At 41.1% G+C, this 17,059-nt stretch overlaps 1 protein-coding gene across 1 annotated transcript in view; it reads left to right on the forward strand.

Moving 5' to 3' along the window:
• shank3a (SH3 and multiple ankyrin repeat domains 3a) overlaps nt 1–17,059 on the forward strand; it is a 196,371-nt gene that overhangs the window by 142,739 nt on the left and 36,573 nt on the right. Inside the window, 1 exon segment of the mRNA XM_039807776.1 lies at nt 10,730–10,843. Within this exon segment, the coding sequence (XP_039663710.1) occupies nt 10,730–10,843 (114 nt within the window).

The raw sequence follows: 17,059 nt of genomic DNA on the forward strand, positions 1-17,059 counted from the left end.
AGCCAAATGGCATGTTATCTGTACGCATTTTGAGCTTTCCACGTGTATGTCTACGCTCTATACAGCAGATGTAAACGTACCCACCACACGTGGCATCGCCACATTGTGTGTTATCGCGAGAACGTGAAGTGCTATCGCAAGAACAATGTCACACGCGTGTAAAAAAAAAAAGGTTGGGTTTAGGAAAAGAACACAGGGAAAGGCTTTAGTAACACAAAAAAGCGACAAAAACAGAAAAAAAACAACAAAAACACACTTAGGAAAACAATAAACGGTTGGGTTTAGGAAAGAAACATTGGGAAAGACTTAAAAAACAAAAAAAAAAAAAGCTGAAAATCGCCACACGCGGAACACGATCCCAGCTCTCCTGGGTGAAAGTCCCCAACCAACCTCCCTCTGCGGACCTACGTCTTTTTATCCTACTCGCTACGGCGAAAATTCACTCGTAATGTAGGTCAATGGCGGGCGAATTGCATTGATAAACACGCTAAAAAGCGATTTTGCGTCTTGATAACACGCCAAAATGGCATACGAATTTGCGTGTCATACATACGCCACTTCATGAGATCAGTCTGGAATGTTCGACTATTCGGGGTCACCCATGTGATAATTCACCATTGAATTTAATAGTTTGTTCCTATTTCTGTGCCATCAGAGCCAGGCATGTGAGTGATATTGCCCTGGAGTAAGAAAAAAAGAAGCAAAGACAGAGGGAGACTATTAGATAGCCTGTTCTATTTTTGTCTCCACCTGAGGGTTGACACAGAAGGACAGAATGAATGAGAAATGGAATAAAAAGCAAGTGAGAATGAAAGAAGAGGAATGCCATGTAGCACCACTCAAGCCTGGGAGGGAGGGACGAACGACATGAGAAGAAAAGAAAGAGGGATCCCTCTGAGTCAGCCTTGGAGTTTTCCTCCCTCTTCTCTTCCTCTGCTTCCTCCCACTATAATTTACAACACTCCAGCCCTCTTTGTTCTTCCTTTTTTTTCTATAGCCTTCTTCCTTTGCTCTACTCCTTCTCCTGACTCTTTCACTGTCATTCACAACAAAAGCCATTTCTCATTGTTTCCATATTCTTCTATATTTTCAATTTTTTTCTTTAACTTTTCAAGTCTTTATTTCTTTCAGGCTCTCTCTCAGTTGAATACTGATGAGCCAGAGACTGCACCACTCCTTCGCCCTCTTGTAAGCAAAATAAGTCCTGTGAGAAGGAACATGCAGCAAACACAACACACATTTGACTCAGAGCAGTGTGGCTATCGCTCTTCCTACTTATTTATTATCTCTCTACTTCATTCAGTCTTGTATCTACTCTGGGGTCCACTCACGCTGTCCCACATCACCTTCTTAATTGTCAGCCATCTCTACTTCTTCTATTCCATGTCCAACTCCATTCTTGTCATTAAACTTAATTTCTTTACCTATTCATCTTCTGTTTCTGTTATTATAACCGGTTTTGCTATATAATACTTAATCGATATGGTTCCATGTGTCCTCTGTTCTCCCTCCAGAGCATTAGCATGTTTTCTCCTCCGCATATATTACAAGTAATGAAGACCATACCTGTTGCACAAACGACATAGTCATCCCCCTTTCTCTTTCTTGTTGAGTGTGTGTAGGCGTGTGTTAGCATTTCTCCATTTGTGTCCCCCTTGTTTCATAAAGATGCAACTGTGCTCTCTCTCTCTATTACACTGAATTGAACTGAGGTTTAATAACGAGTGCAGGGATCCAAATCTAATAACAGCTCCACTCTGGTTATTGGAATGCTCTCCACTCTCACCTTCACACACTTTATGTCAAGTGCACACACACACACAGCTATGTAGGCTGAGATATATACTTACTCAGCAAGTCCATCTTTCACATTACATTACACTTACTGTACATCACATGCAAACACGGAATAGTGCTGTGGAGTGTTTTCAGTAACACATTATTACTAGGTTTTTTTAATAGAGAATAGTACGATTCCCACATGGAGTAGTGGGAGCTAACCCAGAGATAATCTAAATATTCATAAGACTTTAATGTCCTTATCTTTTGAAATTTAAACTTGAAACTTTTGGTATGTTCCACTTGGGGTTAAAGGTTTTTGTCTGTGTGAGTCTTGCATGCTAACACCTCTTAACACTAGTGGTCACAATGCTGATAGTGGTTGTTACTCATTATGCTAAAGAGACACAGAGGAAACTAAGAAGCCAAGCAGTGGGCATGAAGTGAACAGCAGGGAGCAGCAACAGAATGGTGAAAAAATTACAATAGCCTGTGTTTCGTCACAAAGCTCCTGCTTACAGCTATGCTACCACCAGTAGAACAAGCTACCAGGTAGCTTACTAATTACTGATCTCCTCACTCTGTTTCACTGTTTCCCTATTTTGTTATGTCTACATTATGCAACTGTGGAATATGGATGCAGAAAATGTACAGTCCATCACTTTGAATGTGATTATTTTGGATACATATATACATCTGTCTGCCTGAAGACCACAGTTAAACAGTGAATGCTGTAAAAATGAAAAGGCAAGTGACAGATTGCTTTTGTGGAGCAGTTCAATGCAAAGCATTAAGAATAGTATGCAGCAGCTAGAGAGACAAATTTAAGAGGCAGGTTGTCTAAGCACTCCACAATAGTACCACGAAGCAGCACATCTACTTTCATTCAGCAGGTAGGAGTTAAATAGTTGCAAAAATAGGTCAGTTATCACCCCAATATTATATTTTCTTTCTTTAACATTGCTACATCCCAATATTTCAATTTGGTATGTGAATAATGATGTCAAAGATGCACAGTTTCCATGTGTTTCTGACGGCAAATCCAATGTGCAGAAAGCCTACCGTGGCATTTTATGGAAATCAAGCTGTGTTTTGGCTTTGGAAAGTCATCCATGGCATCCCTGTCTGAATCAGTGTGAGTGCATCAGTGGCAGTAAGCCATCAGCCTTTGTCAGCACAGCTGCATCCTTTATGTTTTTGCAGGCAAATATAGTAGTTTGACGCACCCACTGCTGTTACCTGTGAAAAATGTTTGTGTATGTGTTTTAAAAAGTCTAGTCCTTTCCTCACCAGCTGTCATTTATTCCTTCATTAATTCAGTTGCCCTCACTCTGTGTGTGTGTGTGTGTGTGTGTGTGTGTGTGTGTGTGTGTGTGTGTGTGTGTGTGTGTGTGTGTGTGTGTGTGTGTGTGTGTGTGTGTGTGTGTGTGTGTGTGTGTCCGTGTCTGTCTGTGTGTGTGTTGGTTGCTTGGTGTACAGAGAAACAAAGACGATGTGAGAAGGAGAAAGAAAATGAATGACTCAGCTCAAAGCAATAGAGCGAAGCAAAGCAAGAATTAAAATGAGCTCAATCGGTTGTCACACACAGGCAGACACACACACACACAAACACACACATTCGAGCAGGGATGCATTGAAGCTTGCAGGCAGGGTGTGTGAAGAGTATAAATAGCTCTGCATCCTCACTGATGCTATTTTTAAACCGGGAGCCGTGACTTAACCAACCAGCCAAAACTCAGAAGTAACATGCAGGCACGCACACACACACACACACACACACACACACACACACACACACACACACACACACACAGAACAATATGGTACCAGACCTTTCACCATTTTCATGATGACAGCAGACTTCTTGGACACTCATGAATAACTGTTGAAACATAGCTCTTTCCCTGTGTCAGCTTGTGTCTGTCTTTAGCTGGCTCTCATCTCTCTTTGTCATTGCTGAATGCAATCCTTGTTCTGTCAAATTTTTTCCCTTTGTTTCATTCTCCGGGGCTCTCTATTATGCTACTCTCTTTTCTTGTCACTTTTGATGCTTCATCTGTATGTTATTTCTATATAAGCCCAGCATTTTCCATTATTGCTCAATGAGATGTTTAATCCACTAAACTATGATAACTGTCTGTGGATTTCTATGAGGCTTTACAATACAGTATGTTGGCCAGTGTTACAGACAAAGTCTTACTTATATTCTGGACTTCTGGATTGGACTTTGAGCTCGGATTCAGCCAGTGTAATTCAAATTGTGATATGTATAAGAAAGAACAGGAACATCAAAACTGGTCCATTGAGAGAAAAATCTAATCCCCTTTTGCATGCTGATTAAAGAATCTGAATTTTGGCACAAGCAGCATAAATCCATGGAGCCATCCAGTTAGGTGTAAACATCACAGGCCGGTTGTAGCAGATGTGATGGTGTGGGGGAATGTTTTTTGTTTTTATTTTGGTACACATTAACACGTTAGGGTTCCTGATACCACCTTAAGAATGGCTGAACAACACAGCATATCTTAATACTGTTGATGACCATGTCAGTCCCTCATGGCTACAGCTTATCCACACCACCAGCATGAAGATGCACCATGTCAAGGCACATACATCACCAAATGATTTGAACACGGTTTTTATTGCCGCTGTGGCCTGCACAGTGCCCAGACCTCAACCCTTCTGAGCATATTTGATATAAACAGGTTAGTTCTCAACATGACTGGGCAGCTGTTGAAACTGCAGCAACTGCTCAACTCAGTCAACTCCACATTGCACAATATTCCTGCTCAACGCATCCAGCATCTTGCGCAATGATTCCCAGACAAATATATGCTGTTCTAGAGGAAGCACACCATGCTACTACTGTAAATAGGTGTACATAATCAAGTGGCTACTCGGTGTATTACCACGTGTACACTGGTGTGTGTTCTTGTGTGACTGTGTGTATGATTGCATGTCAACATATGCTGTGTGTTTGCACCCACTAGTTTACCTGTGGAGGTGATTATGATTCAGCGTAGCAGGTCACTGCTTCTAGTGGTACATTTGAGATAGTTCACCATTTGCCTGAAGAAGACCCAGTAGGGTCGAAACGTTGCATTTTATATTAAATATGGGAGTTTAAAGCAGTGTTGCGGACATTACATTCTTTTCGTTTTAAGTACTTTCATTTGTCCTGCACCTGCCAGAAGGTGGGATGTGCACACAGTTTTTTTATAACATTTGAGATAGGCGTGACCTCTTATTGTCTGATATCCAGCTGAGGTGTTGATTGCCTCATGTACTGAACTGTTGTTAAATTAAGACCCAATTGACCTCCATAGAGAGTAGAACAAATGGCATTCATTGTTTTTCAGTGAAGCAACTCTTCCTAAACCCTATTTTTCACCTGGCACATCTGTGCTACATTCCAGAGGCGCTGCGATAAGGGCGCCTCTGAAGTCAATGCTTGATATTCTACCACCCACATCACGGCACGTCCCAGAAGCGTGCGAGAAGCAGCTCTCTGCTCCGCTAAAGGTACGCACCAGGTCTATTTTCACGCAAGTCGCGGGGCATTCAATCAAATTCAAATCCGGGGAAAGAACCTAAGTGAAACCCACAGAATCAAAGTTTATTTATTTTCCTGTTTGAGGTCAGCTGCCACTCATGCCTTTGTTCAATGTAATTATTCTTACAGAATATGTCCATTCGAGAAATAATTTCATTCTTCATTTTGACCCAGGTATCAAGTTCTTGAGATGTTGTCCTTTTCCAAAACCTCTAAAATTAAGTTAAAAACAAATGGCCATTCAGTATGAACATCAGGTACTTGCAAACACAATTTTTACTGCCCTTGCCTGGCCTTCGGCATCAAAATTCTACCTATTATTTTGTCAGATACACATTTTAGTTAGTTTTAGTTTACTGTTTAGCTGTAATTTGCAAGGGCTAATGGTGAAATGTCTCTGCATGGAGAAGGTCCAATAAACTAGAAAGTGATTTTTCCACCACTGAAATTCTTTATCGCAGAATGTGACCTTATAACATTCCTCAGAGTGGATGAGCGAATATAGTTGTTTGAAGTCACCAGTGGTTGCAGACCCCTGCCAATTAGAAACCACAGCCGGTGCTTTCTCAAATGCAGTTACATCTACAAAACCTTAGTAGTGACTGCTTTGCAATGTTTGTTTTTGGATTGAATCAGTTTATCGTAAAGACCTTTAACTTTGAGAAATGCAAAAAGTTTCACGCATTGACACAAGCCCATAGTGTTAAAATGGTAGTCTTCACATGGCAGTGGTCCCAAAGCGGTCTGGTTGGACGAAAACTTATTGTAAATCCTCCTGCAAAGAGATGCACTGTTTGAGTTCCTTCCTGCCACTTGGCTCCTGTGAGCCCACATCTGATTCACAAGGACAGTTGCCATGCCAACACGGTGTTGGCAAGCAACAAAACAGAGTGGCAGTTTAAGGTAGAGGTACATGTAAGGGCATTTACATACTGTACATGCATGCCTTTTTGCTGTGTGGACATATACACTATACATGCATGTGGTTGTTGTGTCTGTTTGTGCCAGATACTGTATAAAATAAAGGAAATAAATGTATTTGTAGAACCAGATTTACTGTAAATACACAGTATCACTTAATCAAAACAGCTAGGTGTTATTTCGTTTAAATTACAGCTTTAAGGACTTATAAAGAGTGTTAGAGGGCCAGTGAAATTTAGTTTACAGTGTTTATGTTTTCTCTGTGTGTTTGTGGAGACCGTCTGCTATAAAATGCTGAGGGCATTGTGAGGATTATCAAACATGTTATGTACTTAAAATACTTATCTTTGTGTGTGTGTGTGTGTGTGTGTGTGTGTGTGTGTGTGTGTGTAACTGACCTTTCCTTGACTTCACTGACAATTGGCTTGATTTCTGCATTTAGAGTGCCTGGGGTGTGTTTAAAGTAAATTGAAGCAGACATTTGTATGTATATTACCTATGTATGTGTGGAATAACAGCCTACAGTATGAAGGTGTACATGGATTTTTTAGATGTGTAAAACAGGTACTTTTGCTTGCATTACTCAGTGGTCGATTCTGTCCATATTGTCAGGTGTTGGTGTCTTGGACCAGAAATGGATTAATAGTGGGGGTATAAAGGAGTAAGGGAAGTGAGCGAGGGCGTCCTAGAAGATCAATCAGAGGTCTCACCTTTTCTTTAATTTCTGTCAATGGGGAACAGAGAGCACAACCGGCACCTGTCTACTGCAGGGACACCATTACAGTATAGACGGACACACTGACAGAGACAAAGAGGGGGATGGAGACCATGACCGAGAAATCATTCAGAAACACTGCAGAGAGGATTGGGAGAGAAAGATAAAAGGGTTTAAAGATGGAAATAAAGAGACAGAGTAAGTCTGCTCTCAGGAGACAGGTAGGGTAAAGTTGTGTTAAGCTGAGATCAGAGAGGGGGATCAGTCCATGTATCCTCTGTGTGCTGAGTGTCATGTTTTTTACAGTGGGAAGTCGATAAGCAGCCTTTCCCCCCTCTTGCACACCACTTCTTTCTCCTCTATATGTTTAGCCTGGCAGAGTGGAGGTTTAGCTGGGTCTGCATCTCCAGTCAACAAATGCATATCAATATTTTTTTTAATAATAAGCATGTACATAGATAGGCTAACTTGTATTTTGTTTTGCATTGATAGTAAATCAGTTTTCTTTCAGTGGCAGTGTAGAATAACTACTTGTAAAGATAGCTCATGTACTTGACATAGACAGAGAGCATTAATTATATAATATGCCACGGGATGAGACAAGACAGCTAGGACAAAATCTGAAGAAAGCATGCATTCAGATTAATACTGTAAGCTTAATGTTTCTAAACACACTCTCCTGCTCTTGCCTGTTTCTACCAAGGGGGTAAGCGAGCATCCGGAAAGCGTACAAGAGATTGTAGGCTAACCATCACCATCTGTTAGCATTCTATTGACTCCAATTCATTTTGGTGTCACTTTGACAGGGAATAACTTTACATCTGAAGCGTTTAAAGACTCAATTTGTCCATTGTTTATTTCTAAAGAAACACAACAATGTATAAAAGGCTCCATTACCTTGTATCTCACTTTATGGCCCTGTAGCAGACGTTTTTGTAAAATTAGGCTAACGATTGTGTCATAACCGAGTGACTTACTGTCGCACAGTAGAGAAATTACCATATAGTCAGGAGAAGCTCGCAGGCAGTTTCGATTTACATTAGCTGTTTAAGTTTAATTACTAATGTTAACTAGAATTTTAGTTAGCAATAATTAGCCTGTGCCTATGTTATCTCCTTACATATACCTATGCTCTCCGTTAGGGCTGGGCGAAAAGAAATTGTACAAAACTTTATTTTGTTTTGACTCATACACACACGCACACACGTGGGGCATGTATACCATTATGGTTATTCATTCCAATTGTGTGGAAATATAAATTGGTTTGAGATACCATTGTATTTTTTTGGTGCCCGCCCCCCCCTGAAAGAATGACAAAATTATATAATTATGCTATATATTCAACATCAAAACGGATGCGTGAGATAAAGCTGTTTTCACACATACAGGTAATTCACTTCTCATTCCTCGTTAAAGTTCAAATCATTAACCTTGTCCCTATTTTCACCTGTTGCTAACGTACATTAACATCCCATGGTCTCATGAATGTAGCATACCAGTAGCAAGCTCCTTCGTAGTAACTAGCGGTAAAAAACATCGAAGAAGAGCTCCATGCTACAGAGCGGCGACTGCTAGTTGTCACAGCCTGGTTGTATCAGCGGCATTTAGTAGATGAGTTGAGCCGCAACAGAGTTCCTCAACTCCGCCTCTGGTGCTCCGCATGGTGCTCCTTCAGGTCAGCGGTAGCTGGTGGTTCAGTTTTCTGAGAATAGGTGACTCTCAGCCAGGGACAGAGCACCGCGAGCTGCCGGTCATTTCGGCGGACATTAGGGTTAAGTAAGTAATGAAACGACTAGTTAAGAAAAGAGCTAATGTTAGGCCCTGCCATGTTGTTTGTTATTTATTTTATTAGGACAATGCACACTAATGTGTTAGCCAGTCAGCTAATTTTCAACTGTAATCCTAGTTGTCTAGCATGCATGTCTTTACGGTGGAAAGAAACCGGAGCAAACCCACGCAAGAACGGGGAGAACACATAAACTCCTCACAGAAAGGCCTGAGACGACCTGGGTTCGAGCCCAGAACCTTCTTGCTGTGAGGTAGAAGTGTTAACCGCTGAGCCACCATGGTCCCTATGTGTTTGTGTATCTCTATGGAAAACACGCGGGGGGAGGGCTTAGCCCGTTTGGAACTACGGGAGCCCAGAGGGGAGCGTCGGCGGATGTTAAGGAGAAAACCGATTTTCATTTTAACAAATCAACGTTAACTACACATTCGAGATAATCAATAAAATCGATTTATCGCCCAGCCCTACCCTCCATCCCTGCAAGAGTTGGAATGACTGAGATTTCTCTTGGCACAGCTACCAGAAGACTTACAACTTTCAGACAGGTTGCTCACGTCACATCTATGTCGTCAAGCTCAGTTTAAGGCTGCGCAGTAACGCTCAGCCATCACCGGAAAAGTGGCTTCACTGGTCTCCAAGTATATGGCGTCGCTGTGTCCATTATTTTACTCTCTATGGTTTCTACATGTGTGTCTCTGAACAGGATGTGGATGAACTTGAATTTTAGGGGAAGTGAGATGTGGGCACAGTGCAGCAGTAAGTCCTCGAGAAAGTAATGTATTTGTTAAAAGACACAGCAAGGAATCCTGTGAATGGCTGATGTTTGAACTTTTACTATCATGTCACTGAAGATGAAGTCCAGTTGGCTGCTTCTCATAGTGCCCCAGGTTACATCACTGTGACATGTCCCCATGCCAGAGTAGAATATAGTTTGGAGGAAGTAGACTACATCATTTAGCAGGCTGTCTGCTGGCTGCAACATCATATTGCCGTATCCTAGCAACCGGTTTAGAAGAAGGGCTCGCTCAGGCAAAGCTTCAGTTCCAGCTGGTGATCTCTGAGGAGTGTGTGTGTGTGTGTGTGTGTGTGTGTGTGTGTGTGTGTGTGTGTGTGTGTGTGTATGCATGCTGCGTGCGTGCGTGCGTGCGTGCGTGCGTGCGTGTGTGTCTGTGTGAGCTTGCTGGAATAATGGATGAGTGTTGTAGAAATGAGCATGCTGGCCTCAGTCCTGCAGGGAAGATCAATATCAACTATACATTCATCTCTAATTACCACAGCGGAACTTAGAAGGAATCTTTCTCTTTCTCTGTCCCGCCCTCTTTCTCTCTTTCAGCATCTCTCCTTCCTCTTTCCTTCTTGATGTCCTTTTGTATTTTCCCTCCACTCTTTCCCTTTACTTTTACATCTCCCAGTCGGCCTTTCTCTGTATTTTTCAATTTAAAAATAATGTATTGGTATGAAAGGAAATAAGCCTATATTGCCCAATCACCTTGGTACGGTACATTAGTTACAGACCAGCGTTTTTACATTACAGTTTCTCCTGTCTTTATTCTCCTGATTTATGTGTGTTTTTGTAAAACAAAAATCCTTCTCTGGCTGGGTTAGCTCAGTTTGTAGAGCAGGCGCACATATGTGGAGGTTTACTCCTCGACGCAGGGGCCGCGTGTTAGATTCTGACCTGCGGCCATTTGCTGCATGCCATTCCCCCTCTCTCTCCCCTTTCATGTCTTCAGCTGTCCTATGAAATTAAAGGCCTAAAATCCCTCTCACTTGTTCTTCCTTCCCTCTCCCTCTGTGAACACTCCATTATAATTTATGAACCCAGGTTATGGAAACCTAAATACCTCATTTTGCTATATTGCCCTTTGTCCCTTTTTGTCTTTTATCCAAGGTTCTACTGGCTCCACAACCTCACAACGATGACAACTAGGCATGTTTTATGACATGTTTGATTGTATTTTCTCTCTCTTTTCAGTGCTGAGTATAGGAGAAGGAGGTTTCTGGGAAGGCACCGTCAAAGGGAGGACAGGCTGGTTTCCAGCAGACTATGTGGAAGAGGTTCAGATGAGGCAGTTTGACCCACGGCTAGGTAAGATGTCTACATGCACAAAGAAACACACAAAACTACATGTACATACTGTACACTTGTCACACTGCAACAAGTTTCTATCTTGCTGTAGTAAGTTGCACTGGTGTGTGGCCATAGCTCTGTCCGTGGTGCTGAAAAGCACTGGAAGTCCTATAGCCCTTGCTATGGTGTCATAACATCTGCTTATGTATTTGTGATCAAATAAACAAAACATCTGGCAGTCAGAATATTTTAACATTTATGTTTATGTCTCAAGTGATGTAGTTGTTTATTTATTGTAAATAGCCTAAAACTAGAAAATATAAATAAGGAAAAAACACACTGTAAATTAATGAGAAACCTCTCAACCCGACTGCAAACCGCCCCAGTGCATGCTGAAGGTCACAATAATTGGAGCACACACCCCAGTCCCCCTTTTTAAACATGGGAATCATCCCCCCGGTCTGCCATTCTGCTGGCACTTTCCTAGAGCCCTGTAAGGGCAAACAACTTTAGCCTGGCCCTGGCCTATGTTGTTTAAGCCCAAGCCCAAGTCTGCAATTTTTCAGCCAAAGAGCAGCACCATCTCTCTGATGTGCACTCTCTCTGATACATGGAAAAGCACACACACAAACGCTACTAAGAGGTAAATGTATTATAGGCATGTCTGGAGATTTGAATAATCAATGAAGTTACGATGCTGTGCCTCGTGCCTAAATGCCCACAGTGTCTCTCTTAATTGGGAGATGCACTTTTTCTTTAATTTTTGTTGCATTTCAGACATACTTTCTTTCACGTTCGTGTTGTGCTATGTGGCGCAGAACATTTCAGGGCTTTAACAGGATGAAGCGTTGATTCTCGGAGGGGGGAGAAATATTTGTGACTTTTATTAGCATTATTATTTTATTGTAGACAATCTTCATCTTGATCCCTTTCTTGATTTTCTCATTGATTTCAATTTTCTATTTTTTTAATTAACCACCTGTGTCAACTACAGAAATTCTTTGAGTAAAATAGCTCTTCTACAACCAACCCCCGTTGCCTAAAATTAATGAAAAACGAAAATGTAGGGATTTTAATGATCAACAAATGATTAAACCACAATGCACTAAGTGGCAATGACATAACTTGTGGATCCCCAGGACATTGTAATATTAACTGCAAATTCTGTGTGTGTGCATGCAACTCACCTGTGACCACGTAGATAATGGCTTATTGTTAAATAAACATCAGTATGAGATTGCGTGAAAGAACTTATTGTTCTACTTGATACAAGGAGTGGTAGACAACAATAATTTGAGTTGAGACAAAAGTCAGTTTAGGCATGGTTTTAAGAGCCCTGCATGTTAATTCTCATCAAATATACAGTATGTCCTCTTGAAAAGCTCCTAAGTTGCCTGAAATTAGTATGGTTAATCTTTTGACCTTTGTTTGGCCAGGCAAAAAAATAAAAAAGGATCAGCAATTTTGTTGACTCTGATTTTGGGGAGCCATGTATATCTATCTGTTTTGCAATAAAATTGTATCATTTAAAATGTCCCCACTATAAAACGTAAGGCACAGCCTGCTACATACTGGTCTTAAAACTTAATTTAGAATTGAATTGAATCCTGTTTCTAGATCCATTATGACAATGTAAGCTCAAGTGAAAGACACAGTTGGCAATATCTCTTTAAAACAACCTGTTGTGCTTAGACTATTAAAAGTGTGTCTTTCCTTCTTCATTAGTTGACATTTTCGTCTTGAGTTTTCCAATCTAGATTGGCAAGCTTTTAGGAACACTTAATTAGTGCTTTGTTAAACACAGGTGCACTGAGAAGGTTAAGCCTTTGTTCAAAATGTGTAGACAGACAATTAAGGGACATTTTTCAGGAAATGCAACAGCAAACTACCGGTAAACCGTCATGTCGTGTCAACAATTCATATATTCTTGAATACATGATTTAAACATGTTCCACTTTTAATTAGTGTTTTTAATTTTCGTATTACAGTGCCTTAGCTTTAAATAAAAAAAGCTCAATTTGAGTGTAAATAAAAACTTGTGGCATAATACAGCATCAGGTGTGGAAAGCTCTCAAAGACACATAATTACAAGTGATAAGCTCAGTTCAGTAAATTGCACTGCAAAAAAGTGCACTTTTTTTTAAAGTTTTTTTGTTGTTGTTGTTATTACTTGTATCATTACTCTGTGCTGTTCAGTGTATTCCAGGAATTATTTTTGTGACATTTTGTAAATTAGTTTTTGGTGTAACCCCTTCCCCAGAACCTTCCTCATCAACTTCTACTGTATATCAGTTTGTTACTCCCCACAATGTCTGTCAACAGTCACCTGAGAACGTGCCTGAGCTTGAGTTTTAGATGTTTCATATAAGTGAAGAAATCAATCGTGCTTAAGATTACAAACAACAAAAATCACCAAAATTTGGCATTAGCCCCTGATGTTATAATTGTGACTTTTGAGCAGTTCTCTGATGTACAAAACCAAGAAAAGAATAAAAATTGAAAAAAATACTCTATCTCACAAAACAGGCCTAGTCTTGCAGTCCCTGTTAAATGGTATTCACACTGTAAATATGTTTAAAGGCTAGCCTCTTTCAAAGAACTATGTTGTATGAATTATATTATTACATACTGTAAATATGCTGACTATGACAAATCTGCCACCCCTCCTCCTGTGACAGATTTAAATGGAACCCTTTGTAAATAACTACGAGTACATCAGATTAATGTGACCACATCCCCATTTAGTCATTTCATTAGCAGATGGCACATTTTGTTTGCTGTGGTCTCAGGGGAAACAATGTGCAGCATCATGAAAAAACATCTGGTCATTGTGTGAAAAAGTTTAGCGAGATGCTGCATCAAGTACATATATTGGAAATGTGCCAAGTACAAGTTTGTCATAAATATCTCCCTATTCCTTGTGGGGTTATCATGCATCATCTCATTGGACCTATTTCTGGAGCAATTGGGACATTTTCCCTTTTCAAAGGGTTGTTGAGGGATTGAGGTTACCTTAGAGTATGTGTGAAGAGATGAAAAAGGCCGGAATCTCTAAATACCCCATTTAAATGCATTGTGAGAGAATGATAGGGGAAGGTGGGAAAGAAAGGGCCAGATAGCGAGGGAGACGGATGGTGGAGCATCCTCTAAAGGACAGCAAAGTGGAGATGCCAGAGCATGTCTTTCAGAGAGGAAAAGAACGAGGAGAGGGAGGGAGGGAGGGAGGGAGGGATGGAGGGAGGGAGGGAGGGAGGGAGGGAGATGGGCCTGAAATTGAGCCCCACTCACTCATAAATCCTGAAAAACTCAGAACCCTCGGATACCTATTTCTCAGCGATTAAAAGTGTCTTATGCCTCCCCTGTCCTTCCTCTCTGACTCTAGGAATTGTTGTTTTTCTTTGATATTGAACAGGGATGCTTTGTTTAGTTTTTAATCATCACCATACAGTCATTCTCACTAGTTGATAAAAGGCTGATCGTTTACCATCACAAACACCGAGCTTATTAAATACACAGTGGGTGTGTTGTGTTAAAGTATTTTTTCTCTTCCTGGAAAACATTACAATAGTTTTGATGACTCATCTTAAACTCGAGGCTTATTCATAAATGGATCCAATCAGATTAAAAACACACCATCATAAAAAAAAAAAACACGTGGCCATTATCTCTTGGGTTTGTAGTAGCTTGCAGAGATAATCATAGGAGGAGGTCTGTGTTTGGATGTGAATTGGAAAAAGCTTTGTTTAGATTTCCAAAGAATGTTGTTGAGGTCTAATTTATTAATTTCTCTCTTATCCTCCGCCTCCTGATGTACTAACACAGTTGAGGGAGGTGTGGGTGGAGGCCAACAGTCCTGCACAGCCATGTTTCTCTTTACAGCTCAGTATCGCTCTGTTTTTTTGCCGAACCACGTCAACTTTAATTGATCCAATCAGAAGACAAATATTTGATTTAAATCCCTCATCACTAAACTTCACCCACATATGCCGTACAAATCGGACACATGTCACATTAAGTAAAGATAAAGATGGTCTAACTGCTGTTTTACTCACACTTTAAACCAAGCCCAGAAACAGTAGTATTACAGTTTTACATGATGCACAGTGGCCCCAAAAGCCTTTTTCCCCCATACACAATTACCGCAATGGAACGGCTGCTCACCGATACACCAAACATGACAGTATAATCTGAATTGTATCCATTCATTCCAAAGTCTAGAAGAGCTACTTGTAGATAAAGGAAATTTGATTATTAATTGTGTTTAGTGATGAAAATGAAAGTATATTACACAGCAAAATATATTTCATATATCATTTAATGACATGCTAATTTCTGAACCTACTGAGGCATTTCAAATCATCAAATCAATCATTTTAATTCATCATCCTTAGATTCATGAATAGTGATACAACAGCAGAATAACACACACCTGGCCACACTAAAACACGCACAGAGTTGTTTATCTGAAGGCAACTGTTGAGGCGTCACTGACAGTTAGGGCAATATGTCTCAGCCTAGTGAAGCAGGAAAGACAGCCCTGTCTACAATTAAGTAGCCCAAGTACAACTGCTCTCTCTTTCTTTCGCTCGCTCTCTCTCTCTCTCTCTCTCTCTCTCTCTCTCTCTCTCTCTCTCTCTTTGCCACTGTACATCACCTATGAGTCATGACTTAGAAAGTGCTATCCCTTTTTACCATATCTGCCTCCATCTCTTTTCACTCCTCTCTGCCAGGTTTGAAAGAGCAATGATAGAGACAGGGGAAAGACCAAAAAATGTGGTGATGGAAAAACTGTTTCAGTTGGGGATGGGTCAAGGCAGCTAGCAAGAAATAAAGAGACAGAGAAGGAAAGAGAAAGGAAGCAGGTGACCACGTGAAAGAGGCACAGTTTAAACCATCACTGACTGTCTTGGCTGTTATCTGTCACCACACTGCTATTCTGTCTCTTAACATGGCCAGGGCTACCTGCAGCCAACAGTTAATCTTGTTGCTCGAGGGGACAGAGAAAGGGAGGAAAGACAAAGGCGAAGTGTAGATGTCAAAGGGGGAAAAAAGGAGAAAAATAGGAAAGAGGTTGGCATGAGCGACTGGTCTGCAACATGACATCATGACTTTGCGTAAACATACACGCCACTTTCCAGCGTGTTATCTGTACGCATTTTGAGCTATCTGCGTGTATGTCTACACTGTATACAACGGACGGCAGTCTGCAACGTCACAGAGTAAACATACACGCCACTTTGCCACGTGGCGTGTTATCGTGAGGCAACGTGTTATCGTGAGGCAACGTGTTATCGCGAGGCTGCAGTTGGGTAGGAAACGTCACACATGGGTTGGGTTTAGGAAAAGAAGAACCGGTTGGGTTTAGGAAAAGAACAAACGTGGAAAGGATCCCCTCTCTCCTGGGTGAAAGTCCTGTGTTTTACTCATCCTCCACCCCGACCAACCCTCCCTATGCAGATTTTAACCCTTTCATACTACTCGCTACGGTGTCAATTCACACGCAATTGCAAGGTAATGTAAGTCAATGGAGGCCAAACGGCGTTGATAAACACGCTAAAAAGCGAGTATGTGTCTTGATAACACGCCAATAATGGCATACAAATTGGCATATCATACATACGCCACTTCATGAGATAAGTCTGGACTGGCGGACAAGAGCAAAAAAGGGGTGATGAGCTTGTGTTTTTGTTGCGGAGGTGTGCGGTATCCATGTGTTATTATAAGTCATTGTACTGTAACAACTGTGCTCTCCAAACTACTGAGAGTCCAGCATAATTTTTTAAAAAGCTGAACAGTTGTTAAATCTGTAGGCTATGCCTGAATATCTTCACCCATCCTGCTAACACCCCCACTCCCTCTTAACACACACATGCTGCTAGCCTGTATGTGGGGGTTAATAGTAGATGTTTACCCGTGGTAATGGAGGGGATAATGATGTGAGTAAGAACTGCTCTTCCCTTTCTAATGATGCTACCAAATTGCTGTGGGCCAGTCATTTTCAGCAATGGTACTGTTAATCTCTTGGCCACAATCTGTTAGATCTTACAGCTCTCCAGCCAAAAGACCCCACCCCATCCTACTATCCCCCATTAAGAAATGGGTGTGCTACAGCCAAATACAAAGACTCACTCTGCCAAATGGTAAATGAAACAGCAATGCATTTTTACTAGCCCCAGTTTCCATTATATCAGCCTTAATTTTTCTTAGGTTGCCCTGCAGTCTTGAATGTCCTTC

This window comes from Perca fluviatilis, chromosome 8, assembly GCF_010015445.1.
Source record: "Perca fluviatilis chromosome 8, GENO_Pfluv_1.0, whole genome shotgun sequence".
Lineage (NCBI taxonomy): Eukaryota > Metazoa > Chordata > Actinopteri > Perciformes > Percidae > Perca > Perca fluviatilis.